Source organism: Tilletiaria anomala (assembly GCF_000711695.1).
Source record: "Tilletiaria anomala UBC 951 chromosome Unknown K437scaffold_83, whole genome shotgun sequence".
NCBI classification, from domain to species: Eukaryota; Fungi; Basidiomycota; class Exobasidiomycetes; order Georgefischeriales; family Tilletiariaceae; genus Tilletiaria; species Tilletiaria anomala.
Window position 1 is genome coordinate 38,500 of NW_013546939.1, and position 13,334 is coordinate 51,833.

General features: G+C 54.9%; 5 protein-coding genes across 5 annotated transcripts; 3 read left to right on the top strand and 2 right to left on the bottom strand.

The window, feature by feature from the left end:
* Window positions 1-304: 304 nt before the first annotated feature.
* K437DRAFT_258388 (uncharacterized protein) lies at window positions 305-1,996 on the top strand. Its single transcript, XM_013386163.1, has 4 exons — window positions 305-951; window positions 1,070-1,376; window positions 1,481-1,552; window positions 1,638-1,996. The coding sequence occupies exons 1-4, from the start codon at window positions 628-630 to the stop codon at window positions 1,664-1,666; spliced, it is 732 nt and encodes a 243-aa protein (XP_013241617.1). The 5' UTR covers window positions 305-627; the 3' UTR covers window positions 1,667-1,996.
* Window positions 1,997-3,741: 1,745 nt separating this feature from the next.
* K437DRAFT_217915 (uncharacterized protein) lies at window positions 3,742-4,266 on the top strand (the record flags this gene model as incomplete). Its single annotated transcript, XM_013386164.1, has 2 exons — window positions 3,742-4,006; window positions 4,091-4,266. Coding segments are annotated over 2 exons (441 nt in total), but the record flags the coding sequence as incomplete, so codon positions are not given.
* K437DRAFT_258390 (chondroitin AC/alginate lyase) lies at window positions 4,123-6,935 on the bottom strand. Its single transcript, XM_013386165.1, has 2 exons — window positions 6,470-6,935; window positions 4,123-6,396 (listed from the first exon to the last, which is right to left on the bottom strand). The coding sequence occupies exons 1-2, from the start codon at window positions 6,546-6,548 to the stop codon at window positions 4,478-4,480; spliced, it is 1,998 nt and encodes a 665-aa protein (XP_013241619.1). The 5' UTR covers window positions 6,549-6,935; the 3' UTR covers window positions 4,123-4,477.
* A 621-nt stretch (window positions 6,936-7,556) lies between these two features.
* K437DRAFT_258391 (uncharacterized protein) lies at window positions 7,557-11,208 on the bottom strand. Its single transcript, XM_013386166.1, has 3 exons — window positions 10,938-11,208; window positions 7,756-10,857; window positions 7,557-7,653 (listed from the first exon to the last, which is right to left on the bottom strand). The coding sequence occupies exons 2-3, from the start codon at window positions 10,842-10,844 to the stop codon at window positions 7,623-7,625; spliced, it is 3,120 nt and encodes a 1,039-aa protein (XP_013241620.1). The 5' UTR covers window positions 10,845-10,857; window positions 10,938-11,208; the 3' UTR covers window positions 7,557-7,622.
* A 230-nt stretch (window positions 11,209-11,438) lies between these two features.
* On the top strand, window positions 11,439-13,268 carry K437DRAFT_249721 (RAI1-domain-containing protein). Its single transcript, XM_013386167.1, has 8 exons — window positions 11,439-11,792; window positions 11,880-12,050; window positions 12,118-12,351; window positions 12,435-12,555; window positions 12,622-12,650; window positions 12,719-12,760; window positions 12,832-12,882; window positions 12,944-13,268. Exons 1-8 carry the CDS (start codon window positions 11,472-11,474, stop codon window positions 13,232-13,234), a joined length of 1,260 nt encoding a protein of 419 aa, XP_013241621.1. The 5' UTR covers window positions 11,439-11,471; the 3' UTR covers window positions 13,235-13,268.
* Window positions 13,269-13,334: the final 66 nt, after the last annotated feature.

Below are 13,334 nucleotides of genomic sequence, written 5' to 3' on the forward strand. Positions count from 1 at the left end.
CTTTCCGATTGGATCGACGTGCAACTTTCGAACCTGTTACTCATACAAGCTTGCATTCAGCTGGTGGTTGTGAAGGGTATATAGGAATCCGAACAAGCGGTACAGTGATGAGCGAGATGGAATCATGGCGTGCGAGAATTCGCTGCTGCCCCAGCGCGCGCGCACAGTGAGAGAGTTCAGGCGGCCGAGGCAGTAGCCGCACGTGCCGCCTGTAGGTCGGCTGGCTGATGAACGGCCTCTGCAAGCCAAGTTGCGTGCAACGAACACCACGAATTCAACAAAGAGAGCTGTCCGCTGTTGTGTTCAGCATACTGTTCATCTCGCTCGGTCTTTCCTCATGCAGATAGTAATTCAGACCCCCGACAGCTTCTGTCTAAGCTTCATTCTATTGCCTCGCAGCAAAGGCGCAGAAAGTGCTCATAGCGGGTCGCTGTCCAGAAATCTGTTAATTTGACCGCGCGCTGTGCACGGGTGCTCCTGACGGCAGAAGACCCGCATACAACCCACTTCATCTCCGCTCGATAGGCCTCGTCAGGACGCTGCTTCGGCTTGCATGTGCACCTAAGCCTTTGGTACAAGCAAGACAATCCATACACCAATAGAAACCACATTGCTGCATCGCACACCATGTCAGATCGCGCCGCAGCCGTCTCGCGGCTCGCAGAGCCTTCCTCGCGCGGCACGCTCTCCTTCGCCTACCGTCGTTCTGTCGTCGCCTTGCAGAACGTCTTCGGCCTCAACCCGACGCCAGCGCATTCCTCAGAGCAGCCAGAGCGCCAACCTCTGCTGCGGGATGCGGGCGCAGGCGTTGGCGGAGCTGCAGGCGACTATGGAAGCACAAGTGGGAATGACGCTGGCTCTGCGACAGATGGGTGGGAGAGCAGGATCCGGAAGCCAAAGACGGCCATCAGTCCCGTCAGGGTGGAGGCGAAGGTCTGGTTTGCGAACGAGGTGCGTCCATCTCCCTGGTTGCTACCCAGTAATAATAGCGCCGATGCCGCGTCTGATCGGGAGTCAACGGGCTAACATACCTTATTTGGGCATTTCAACTCCCTAATGATTTCCTCAGCGGACCTGGATCGCATGGCTGCGTGTATCGCTTTTGATCGGTTCCTTCGCCTTGGCCATGTTCAACTCGGCCTCCTACTTCGAGCATCTGACCGATCCCGCAACACCTGGCGGCAATCGCGACCCTCTACCCGGCGGGGAACCCGGTCCGGAGATGCCTCCACCAGCATACAGCCGCACAGACGCGCGCTTAATCCGCATATTCGGCGGCGTGTATGCCATCATAGCGATCCTCACGTTGCTTTGGGGCTTGTTCAGCTACCAGAGAAGAGTCAGCCTGATCAGAAGGAAATATGGTGGTCCTTTGGGTGAGGTATTCGCCATGTCTACTGCCACTCCGTGTCCTACAAGACTTAGCGACTGACTCTGCAACCCTTTGCGAATGCTGGATGCGTACTATGCCGCATTGCAGACGACCTCTATGGGCCTCCGCTCATCTGCGCGGCGCTCTTCGTGGCTGTGCTCGTCAATTTCATCTTCAAGGGTGAGTCTCGCCCTCCACTGTCAACACCCACAGGAACATGTGCTCATGCTCACTTCCATGTTCGGTCTTCATTATCCCTGTTCAGTCAAAGAGTATCAAAATCAAGGGCATTAGCTTCGCCTTCCAGGTTCTGTAATGCCATGCGCGCCAAAGAGCGAACATGGAAGAGAAGGAAGGGATGCCGATGCGAGTAAGAGGCAGCAATCCAACACAGCTCTCTCTGGTGACAGCTAGCGAGCAAGATAAAATAAATTTGTGTATATCTATTGTCAAGTACGCACGCAACACCGCCCAATTATCACAGTGCCGGGATCGCTGCAGCCTGTACATTCTGGTCGTTGAGCTTTCGCCTTGCTCGCCGTCTTGTCCGTCACAGCAGTTCGGCTGTGAGAGGAAGCTGCCACGGTCAGATGTTCGGACGTCGCAGCTCATGATTCGTGATAGAGAGCTGGACCCAGTCGATCGGCGGTACGCATTGATTCTCACTTGTCGGCGATGTATCACTTTGGCTAGCAAGAAAAAGGATAGCGTTGACGATTCGAGTATGGCGAATGTTGCTCTTCCCTAGAGTCAAGACTGGACAAAGAGGAATGATCAGCGATCTCCACGCCTTCCTATGGGCGGTACAGTCACGGGCAGCGGCATGCCTTCGCCAATGCCATGAACTGGCGGTGTGCTCCCTGAGCTTTCGAGGTACATATGTATCTTGTAGCACGAGCAAGCCAACCGCCTTCGAGCCTAACCGCCAATCAGCGCGATCGATCGCGCCCACTTGGCATTTTCTTAAGCTTAACGAGAACCAAATGCAGGTTGTGCTGATGCAAGATCTGGACACCTCATCTTTTGACTTCCTTCAGGGATTTTGTGCATGAGAGAGTAAGTGCATCTAAAACGGGACCGACGGGACTGATCGTGGTGATTATGTTTGAAGGCAACCGACTGCTTCGGCAATCATCTCTGCTTGTTTCTTTCCCTTTTTCTCGTCTGTAGCCTCGGGGCAAGCCGCAGCGATGCAAGCCAACAACGTCGGACTATCAAAGCCAACTCACCGTGCAAGCCGGCAGGTTGCGAGGCCGTGTTCGATTCGATGAAGCGTTAGGGTCTGTTCGTATTCGCTGTGGCTTGCATCACTGCTACCTGCATCTTGCAAGAGCCAGGAGAGCCCGAGTGACTTGTTGCCTGCTGGCACACCTGGTTCCTGAGCGCAGAGACGAGAGAGGTGCGATGTGGATGTACGTCATGATGAATGTATGATTCATGAGGCATAAGTATGTGTAAGCCAGGAGGCATAAGCGCAAGACCATATGCGTGTGCGCTGCTGCACTCGCTATGAGGTCATCCATCGGCCCGCCCCCCGGCGCCGCATTGCGGACGGCAAAGTCCATAAACACACAACTTGACTTGGCACGTCGCAAGAGGGAGAAGGGCGAACGAAGACTAAGTTAACCAACCAGGAAGGGTTTGCTTCCATTTAGCTGCATTGTGCAACGTGCATCATTTTCCACCTCAAACCAAGTAGTGTACACCCTCCCCCCCAACACCCAACCTGCAGTCACTGGTTCTCCATCCCTCTGTTCGCAAGGCCCCTCACCGCAGGCGATCCCAGCGTCGAGCTTCCAGTGCTCCCCGATTCGGCGCCTCGACTCGGGCTGTGCTACGCAAGACAAGAGCTCCACGCCATCATGCTGAGCAGCTCCTCCCTTGCGCAACGTAGTGTCGCAATCAGCTCTGGCGACTCTTCAAGGCTGCTGACATTTTTGCCCGCGTCGAGAACACGCAAGCAAGCTGCTGTTGTTGCTGCACAGAGCTTAGCATCACCGACATCATCAACATCATCGGGGACAAGGTCGGAGTGCTTCAATTTCCGACGCAGTCTCAGCACGAGTGCAAACGCATGGGCCAAGGAGTCTCGCACAAGATCGAGAAGCAAAGGAGTTGCAGCGACAGAGGTCTCAAGGTCACGGAGCGCACAATACGCGCGACGCCATGAGCTAGGAGGCAATGCTAGGACTTTGGTGCCTTCGAGCTATTCTCTCCATTTTCAACGAGCCTTTGCAACGTCAGCCGCCTCCATGCACGATGAAAACGCGACTGTCGCACAGGGAAACCATGCGACCAACACAAGCCATTCCTCTACTACTACAGCATCTACCACAGCACCCTCTACATCAGATCCGGAAGTGGACCCAGACGAACCGCCACCGAAAGCTGGCTTCCGCGAGCGCCTGCGCTTCCTCTCCAGGCGCTATGGCTGGTGGGCGATCGCCGTGTACATGCTCACCTCGTTCATCGATTTCGGTTTGGCATTTGCCGCGATCCACATGCTCGGCGCCGAGCATATCCGCGAACTTGAGGCCCGAGTACGACATTGGCTCGGCATGGAGAAGCGCGACCATTCTGAGGAGCAGGATACGGGCAAGAACTTGAAGCAGATGCTGGGGATCAGTGCACAAGGTGCTGATGGGGCAGAGCCGACGAAGGAGAATAATCTTCCGGCAAGAAAGGAGGTGGTGCAGAAGCCGATTAGCCAGTCCGAAGCAGGTCATACTCTTGCTCCTGCCTCCAGTGGTACAAAAAACTCTGGGGGGAGCGGCACACTGTGGGCAGAAGCCGTGCTAGCGTACACCATCCACAAGACGCTTCTACTCCCTGTGAGAGTCGCGGCCACTGCCGCCATCTTGCCCAGTTTCGTCAAGCTCATGGTCAAATGGGGTCTTTCGAAACCGACTGCGGCCGTACGCGCGGCGGCAAAGACAGGGAAGCAAGCTGCAAAGTCTGCTGCTTAGATACTCTACACATCGAACTGTGGAATAATGGCGGGTATAGAAAGGACGCACATGGCTCACAGGGCAGACCCCTTTTCTATCACATCACGTCCCTTGGCGGCCGAGATAATTTGCAAGTAATCACCTCTTCACTATAACATTAACTTGATTTGAAGCTTTGCGAACTTGTCTGGTCGCCCGAAGCCGGATTGCAGTACAAAGCCGCGGAGTTGTCGTAGAAACGCCAGCTTTGCGAGTTGTCGTCGTCGCCCGTGTTGTCCGAATTGGACAGCCACGCAGCGTACTTGCCGTCTGGGTCGCCATACGCCGAAGCGACGGCAGCGACGTGCGGCGCCAGCTCGGTGATGTTCTCGTCACCTGGGTCGAGCGTCATGAGATAGTCGACGGCCGATTGGATCGTCGCCCCTTTGCTCGTCGTCGCGGACCACATGTTTAGCGCGAGGTTGTCGGCCAGCTTGGCGTTGGCGATCATTCCTTCGACGTTGAAGCAGCGGTAGTGAAAGGGACGTGTGCGAGTCGCTTCATAAGGCTGCTCTCCATCTTCGTCGATTTGCGACATGAACGCTCCGGTAAAGTAGGCGTTCGCGGCCTGCTGCGCGCTCTGAATGTCGCCGACAAGGATGTACAGCGCGATGAGCTGGTTGTAAAAGAAGGTGGCATGATTGTTCGAAGCCTTGGCGACACCCTTGCCCTGGGAGCTCTTTGCGAGCCAGTCAAGGTAATTGCTCGCCCATTGGTTCATCGAGGACGCTATCACGGCGTTCCAAGCTTGAGCACTTTTTGCACGCATGATGACGATGGCATTGACCACCTTAAGGATCATGCGCCAGTCGAGTATGCCGGTGAAGTCGCCAAGCTGCTGCCCTGGCCCACGGATGACCTGACCGTAGTTGAGATTCGGGTTGACTGCCGTCTGCGGATTCAGGAACCAGTTGTAGATCAACGATGTCGCGCGCTGCGAGTAAGACGTGTCGTTCGTCAAACCAAATGCGACGCCGTTCCACAAGACGGATTGGGCCATGCTGACGACATCTTTCGTGTTGTTGAGCATCTTCGTGTCCGGATTAACCTTGCCGTCCTTTCTCTTGTAGGGGCATGTAGTCCAGGTTGCGGCTGGAGCAACACTGGTCGAGCTAGGCGTACAGCTGTTTTTGTTCCCATCCATCGCCTTGCCTTGAAGCTGTGCAGCTCCTGTGCTGGTGCCAGTGTTGATTGATCCCCTGTTCTGGAGGCTTGGCGTGGGCGCCTGAGTCTGGCTTGTGGTGTACGCATTGTGAGAGGCTGCGACGAGAAGCTGATGAGCATGCTGATGTACAAGCCAGTTATGAGCGTGCCCAGTACGGCGAGAAGGGTGCGTGGGCTGGGCTGTGTGCGCCGGTGCAACGCGAGTCTCTTCAAGGGGAGGCGGATCTCTGGCCACCATAGCATCAACCTCGGCCATCCGGAACGCGTTGCCCTCTGCAATCTCTGGCAGGGAATTAGCGGACCACAGTGCGTTCGCACCTCTCAGCCTCCTCCTTGCCAGTGCAGGATTCACTCCAGCGTGCGCGTTGGTTTCAAGCAGCTGGCCTGAGACACTGAAAGGGTTGGCGGCCTGAACTTGCGGTAGAATGGGAACAGGAGCTTGATAAGGCTGTATCGGCAGGGCAGTTGCCTGAACAACGCCTCCCACCGGATCCAGAGGTTGATAAGGATGAGCTGTCGGATTGGCATCGGGTGGAAGCGATGTGGCCAAAGTAGCTGAGCTGAGCCAACTACTCGAAGAGGAGCTGCTGTCGGGGTAATTGGGATCGTCGCCATTATCGCCATCACTCTGTGCACTGTTCTGGCCGCACCAATTGCAGTCTGGCCACCAGTACGGAGCCCAGGAGAGGTAGTCGTGCTTGTCGCCGCTAGGAGTACTGACTTTTTGATTCAGCACAGACCAAGGTCCTGCCTTAGCTGACCACACTCCGGCTTGCTGGATTCGCGATTGCGCATTGATGCTACCAGAGGCGTCTATCTGTCCGTTTGACACGTCCATGACATAAAGTGGGGAGACCCAGTCATTGCCATCGGCTGGGAAACAGATGGAAATCAAGCTCAGCCTCGTGTGCATCGACCTACTATAGAACAAGGGCTGTACACTCACCTTGCACACTGCGTGCAGCTACCAAACAGAGGAGCACTGTCCTCGACAGCCCGAAAGCGTGTTTCACCCACTTGCCCATGCTGCTGTGTTCCTTGCTCGAGGTGCCAAGTTTTACCATTTGGTCCAAGCATGCAAAGATGGCCTCTCATGCCAAGGGTCAGGATCTCCATATATGCGCTGTGGCAATTGAGGAACGTGGACGTCGTGTCGAGATTGAACAAGACGTCAAAGTGGCAGCATGACGCATACCGCTGCGATGGCCAGTCATGATGGCCGGGTCTACCGCAACTTGATGTACTCAGAGTGAAGTGATATCCATATGCGTTTACTTCCGAACACGCTCCGTGTGCCGAGCCTTTGGAGGCCGAGTCTGAAGATGCCCATGAATGAAGCTTAGAAGTTGGGTTAACAGCCGATCATTGGAGGTTTTGTGGCAGATGGGGTGAGGGAGGACGTCCGACAACGGCCAGGCTGGGCCATATGCACCTCCAACCTCTTCAGGTAGGGGCTGTGCTGCAGACTACAAATACACAACGGCCGAGCGGGACAGAGCGCAGGGGAGCACAGGCGACATGACGACAGCAACACAACCAACACGTCGCGCGACGCGTCCCTCCACTTTAGTCGACGCTCAGTTCAACCTTTTGCACATGCGCCTAAATATCGTTCGACTCTGGCATAAGCTCTTGTGGGCCGATCTGGGGCATTCGGCACCTGTGGGACAAGTGTCGAATGCGCACAGTGGTGGAAGTTGGAACCGTGGAACACTCAGTTGATTGACAGCACCGACTCCCAAAACTCTTCGCTTGCTACTCGCATCACCTCTGTTTTCACTTCAACGTTCCAGACGCTGAGCGACGCGCGGGATCATTGATGCTCCCGTCTCCCGCTTCAGGTCGCCCCTGGGGTGCCGTACGTGCTAAAGTGAAGACAAACCTGTTTGAAGTCAAGTGTGAACACTTGAAGGTAGGAACGTTGTTCAATCCGACGAGCCCTCCTGTTACAAGTCTTCTCAAAAGTTCAAGGGCCTTCACGCCGTCATACTGGAAGACCAACAGTGCCAAAGAATTGAATGCTGCCAATGTAGTACTGCATGCATTTTGAGACTTTGTGTACAGTGCAATGTATATCGCCATCCACCCGGTAAAGCATCCTACTCCCACACCCGCAGGCGGCTATCGAAGCTGTGAGTGCACCATCTGGATCTCATCAAGAAGGCTCGGTGCCTCTGGATCAGGGAACATCATCTCTCTTGCCGCGAAGCCGTTGCTGATGGATGGCCTTGCAGATTGGGAGGACCGACCAAATGGATTGCATCATTTTGATGCCACACCCCGTTCAGCATGCAATTCACGCCAAATGCGCCGTTCTCCCCAAGTCCGTGCCCTTGGCCTGGTTCCGGAGGATGGTACGCCTGCGAAGCACACGGAGAAGTAGGGCGAGTATGGGCGATCATCGGATGGTGATGTTGGTGAGGATGTTGATACTCTTGAAAGTGCCCATACCTTGCCTTTTGCTGCAAAGGCGGGGACAGTTGCGCTGGATTCACCTGCTCAGGCTGTAGCTGCTGCTGATGGAGATGATGATGATATTGTTGAGATTGCTCATGATCAGCGGTCAGAAGATAATGCTGCTGATGATATGGCTGCGGCTGCTTCTGCTGTTGCTGCTGGTGATATTGCTGGGCCTGGAGCTGCTGCTGTTGCTCTCCATCGACACAATGAGAATGCTGCGGGGGAAGATAAAACCCTCTTTTCATCGCCACTGCTTGCTCCTCAGGTTTCAATGTTGGTCTCTCAGGTGGTGTATAGATCCCACTGGTTGGGCGGTACAGCTTTGACGGGGTTGATGTGACTGCACTATCGTGCATATGGTTGACCATGGCATCCTCAGACGCAGTGCGAGAAGTCGTAGGTGTGTCGAGCCTGCCTTTGCCGCCGTGCATAATCTGATCGCTGGTGCGATCCACATCCATCGCGTCGCCCGGATCAATGGAGGTGTCGTGGCTGTCATCAGGTGAGGAATGCTGAACAGCCTGTTGAATCTCTGGCTGATTCTCCGGCTGAGCCTCTGCCTCTGACTGGACTTCCGGCGGGCCGGAAGACGTGCGTGGTTCACGCGCTGGATTTTGCGCTAAAGGAAAGTCGTCTTCAAATATCGGATCTTCAGCTTTCCCTGCGGGCTCCTCCGTGCCGGTAGCGGATGCTTTATCGCCATTTGCGTGTCTGTTGGGCAACGGAGATAACCTTGCAGGATCGCTGGGCGACCTCGCTTGGGCAACGTCCTGAGCTGATTTATTGGAACTAGCCTTCGCTTTGGACTTCTTCCGAAGCATAGCGAGAGGCTTGGTGGTCCTCCTCGTAGGCGCTTTGGCGAGCTCGTCAGGTGCTGGCGATGCTGAACCTTGCCGTCTGGGGGCAATGAGCCCACTCGGCAGCAAGACCAGCTCTGGGTTCTTGGCGAGGAATTTGGCAAGCTGCACCCTGCGCTTAGCAGCGCTCTCCGCTTCGCGCTTCTCGTCTTCCAAGTCGAGCTGCCATTGCTCCTTCAGCCACTCGTCGTACCGCTCGCAGAGCGGACGCCATGTGCGAGTTCCAGACACCGATTGCGCCTCCAGAGGCGGATCGCCATCCCTGTCTAGCGCCCGACGAAGGCTGGCGGAGATGTCATTAGGAGGAGGATACTTGAAATCTGGTCCAGGGTTGATTCGCACTCGAGCACCTCCAAAGAGGGAGACGAAGGGGAAGTATCCCGTTGAACCATCGTCGAAATGGTTCTCGCGGCTCTTGAGCAAGGCTTTGGCGCTTGCGCTGCTCGTGATCTCTGCGTCCTCCCCATCAACGGCAAGCCCGACAGTTCGATTGTTGTTGCGATTGCGCTGCTTCGCATTCTTTTCATCATCTGCCTTTTCGGACTTGCGAAGAGGCCGGTAGTCAAAGAGGTTTTGAAATGCGACTCCCTGAGATTGCCCGTTGACGAAGAAGCCAATTTCGCTGCCTTCGAGTGTCGGCAGAGGTCTAAGAGATGCCAACAGCTTTTCCCGCTTGATAGCTTCCGGATCGACCTGTCCTGGGGCTAATCGTCGTTTTCGCGCTGCTGCCACCTCATCATCTGAAGGCTGTACGACGCTGATATTGCCATTTGCATCGAGCTTCCGGATTCCACGTCTACTGTCGTCCATCAGATTTGCCATCTCCTTGGTCGGAGCATACTCGAGACTTTCAAAATAGAGGTTTCCCTTGTACCGGATCGGGACGCGCTTGCGCCGAATGTTTGCCGGATCCAATGGGTCTTCTGGATTCGGTTTGCGAAGTGGGGGGAGCTTGATGTAGATCCCAATGACATCTCCGGCGCCGTATGGCCTTCCATACGGAATCGGTCTCGCAATGCTGACCCGATCCCCTGTCGTGTCACGGAAGCCATACGAGTACCCATCGACACCAACTGGTGCATTCAAAGGGGCCTCTCGTCGGCCCCATCCCACCCGCACGTGCGGCCCATCCTTCATTTTGCAGGAGATGTCGTTCGGTCCGCGATCGATTTTTTCAGGCTCGAGCACCTCGATCTCGGCAAACCAGCAGCCTTCACGCACGCCGATGTTGCTGCGCGCGGATCGGAAGCCTTTGTCTGCACAGACGATGGAGGCGTCGCTGTTGATGTAGCACCACTGGCTTCGGTCCTGCCAGGACCAGTGGACTCCCCTTGGCAGAATATCGATAGTCTTGTAGACCGACTCTGGTAAACGGTCCGACGCTGGAGCCGCTGCATCGTAACGCCACCCACTGCGATTGGTGGGGAACATCAAGGGAAGTGTCCCGAGGGTCTCGCTGCCGGGGAGAAGAGGAACGCTCGGAACAGGGTGAAAGTCTTCCGGATCGCCGACCTTCGGGACCGGACCTCGGAAGTCTGGTGGGACCTTATGTCGCGAGGATATCGGTGGAATCGGCGGAGTCAGGAATCCATTGGCTCGTCTGACCTTGCCTTCTGCTGCATTCGCGCCATGTCCTTCTTGCCGGTCGGATACATCCTGATCCTCCGTGAGGACAGACGGAGTCGTCGCATCTGAGCGGGCTGGCGACGGCGCTGAGGATGTCAAAGGCGTTTCTCCTGCGTTATGGTCATTAAGAGACTCATACAGATGAGGTGCCTGCTTGGCTAACAGAGTCTGAGCCGCTGGCGTGGCGCAAATTCCATTGCAATTTGCAGTTGCCCCAGCCATTGTCGCTGCCAGCGAATCGGCCTTGCGCTTTCCCTTACGACTGGGACTACCATTAGGCAGGCTGTGCATGCCAGGTACGCCATTCAAAGGGTGCTCGTGAACGGGAGACGCGACCCTTCGCGTCGAGGACGGCCCTGCCTCTGCATCGGCTTGCATGATGGGCCAATCGCTGGGGCACGGGAAGTGTGATGGTCAACATCGTTGTCCGTACTACTTTCACAGCCCAGCTACGTAGGAATCATAACCTACCTATTGCAAATCCACACGTGAAGCTGGTCACATGAAGGCCCTGCCCAAGTTTCCGTGTTGAAGAGCCGGTCGATTCCTCGCGTGATTCCGACGCCAACCTCGCCGCGAATTGGTTTGCCGGTCTTCAAGGGCCCGCGGAGCCGGAGCGCACAGATGGATTACACCCTTCGCCTCTTTCTTCAGATCATCTTTGAGAAGGGGTATATTCCTGTCCTTCAAGCTGTAGCAAGAGGGGGTTCATGAAGGGTATGAGGCGTGGGGGACAGATTCGCCTCAGTTGGAGGGCCGTAACCTATAGAGAAGCCTGAGACGCGACTGCCACAACCAGAAAGTGATGAGCGTGTCGCGCTATGCTTCTATTTCCATTTGACGGTGCTAAAGTGAGATGCGGTGAGGAGGCCCACACTGTCTCAGTGCCACTCCGCTTGTGCATCACGGATCAAGATCAGTTATTTACGACATTCAGTTAATTGATTCGATGTTCAGCTTCTTCGACTTGTCCGCTGGTCTGTCGGTCAAGCATCAGGCTGCTCGATGCGACTGCGTGCAGTGCACCTAGCTTGGCACAGAGTTCAAGGATCGATTAAGGCGTGCGAGCTATCGAGCTCAAGGGTGTTCGCCATGGACAGTTCCAACTTTCGCCTGTCAAATAGCTCCGCTTGGGCAGCGCGACCGAAGCCAGCCGAGTTTCAGCTTCCTTCCCGCGTCTGCTCCTTCTCGCTAGACTCAGAGCGTGCTTTACATCTTGACGACAGACAGAAGAAATTCTATAGGCCTCCCGCTGATGCACTGAGAAGAGGGCCGCTGGATTTGAACCATGGATTCGATCAATACATTTCTCGCAATAACATGGGTGTAAGTCGGTAACCAACTCTTCCGCTTGCACGCTACTTCGGATCCTGACGCGGACCGACCTCCTCGTGTGTGTTTTTTTATGAATAGCCTGAGAGACTGGACGCATTGCTAACTTCTCTCCAGCATGAAGCGTCAAATGATGCTGCCGTAGACGCTCAGCTACGACGAGCTGCCATCATCACTTGGCGGGGAATTGTGACAAAACTCTGCACAGCGCTGTATGCAGATCGCGATGGGTTTGAATTGAACGCTCAGATGGTGAGCCTATCAAAAAAGACTTTGATTGCGCAGCGGTCTGAGCGACTCGCTTGCTCGACCAAAATAGGTTGGCGACACCATCTTCCTAGAGGAACACGTTTCGGCAGTTCGACAGACAGATATTGAGCGTCAAGGAAGCGACGCCCGGTCCAAGCTCTTCTCATATTATGGATACAGCTTTGAGAGCTACTTCTCCTCCGGTCCTTCGCCGGACAGCAACTGCTCGGTTTGGAGCGGCGACGTAAATACAAACGAGCAATGGTGCCAAGTCGTGAAGACAAAACTGGGACGGGCGAGACTGGTGAGACCATGAAATCTCGTCATGCTGCGCAAAATGAGCACGGCAGCTGATAAAACCGCGCCGATGGGATGGCCATATTTCAGCTGATTGGCGGCGAGGTCGATTGCGTGGGATCCAAAGGCGAAATGGTAGAGCTCAAGACGAGCATGCTCATCCGGAACGCCAGAGACGAGGAGAGATTCGAGACTAAAATGCTTCGCTTTTGTAAGTCAAGTGCAACAAGGGACTGCTTTCAGCGAATCATGGTCCTCAAGGATCTTTTCTATGCAGATATGCAATCGTTTCTGCTAGGTGTCTCGGTGAGTTAAACGGGTAGCGGACCCAAATGCGACAGCAGAATTGAATGCTTGCACTCGCTTCTGTACAGACCGTCGTGGTAGGCTTTCGAGATCACAAGGGAATGTTACAAGTCCGTCTGTGCTAAGAAAATTGAGATAATGGAAGCCGCAAGTCATGAAGACTGACGCTCTCTCTCTCTAGGCGTATCAAGAATTCAAGACGCTGGAAATACCACGTTTGGTACGTGGAAAGGTGAGCAGAAATGCGAGGCAGACGACGTTGAAACTGTGCTGATCATGGTGCAAGGGAATAGCCTCATGCGTGGGATCCAAAAGCGTGTTTGAACTTTGCAGCCGCTTTGTTGGACCACATAGAGCGTCTCATGCGAACTTCGAAGACAAATCAGACCGCAGCTTCTCCAAATGTGTGGCGAATCACTTGGCAGCCAGGACAGCCGGAAGTGGCCATGCGACAGCTGAGCGAGAAACAGATCGCAGAGGATATTACCAAGGGCGAGCAAGCACGGTTCGGCATACTACCCCGAGAATTTGTCAACTTTTTGCAAAGTTCTCAGGCAAGTCATGTGACTCCTTGGACTCAGTGATGGAAATTACACCGTAGCGTAATCATTGCAACGCAAATGAGTCTGCATCGCTATCCATGCTGTCTTCTGTAAAAGCGTCCACCTTGGGACCAAAAAAGCG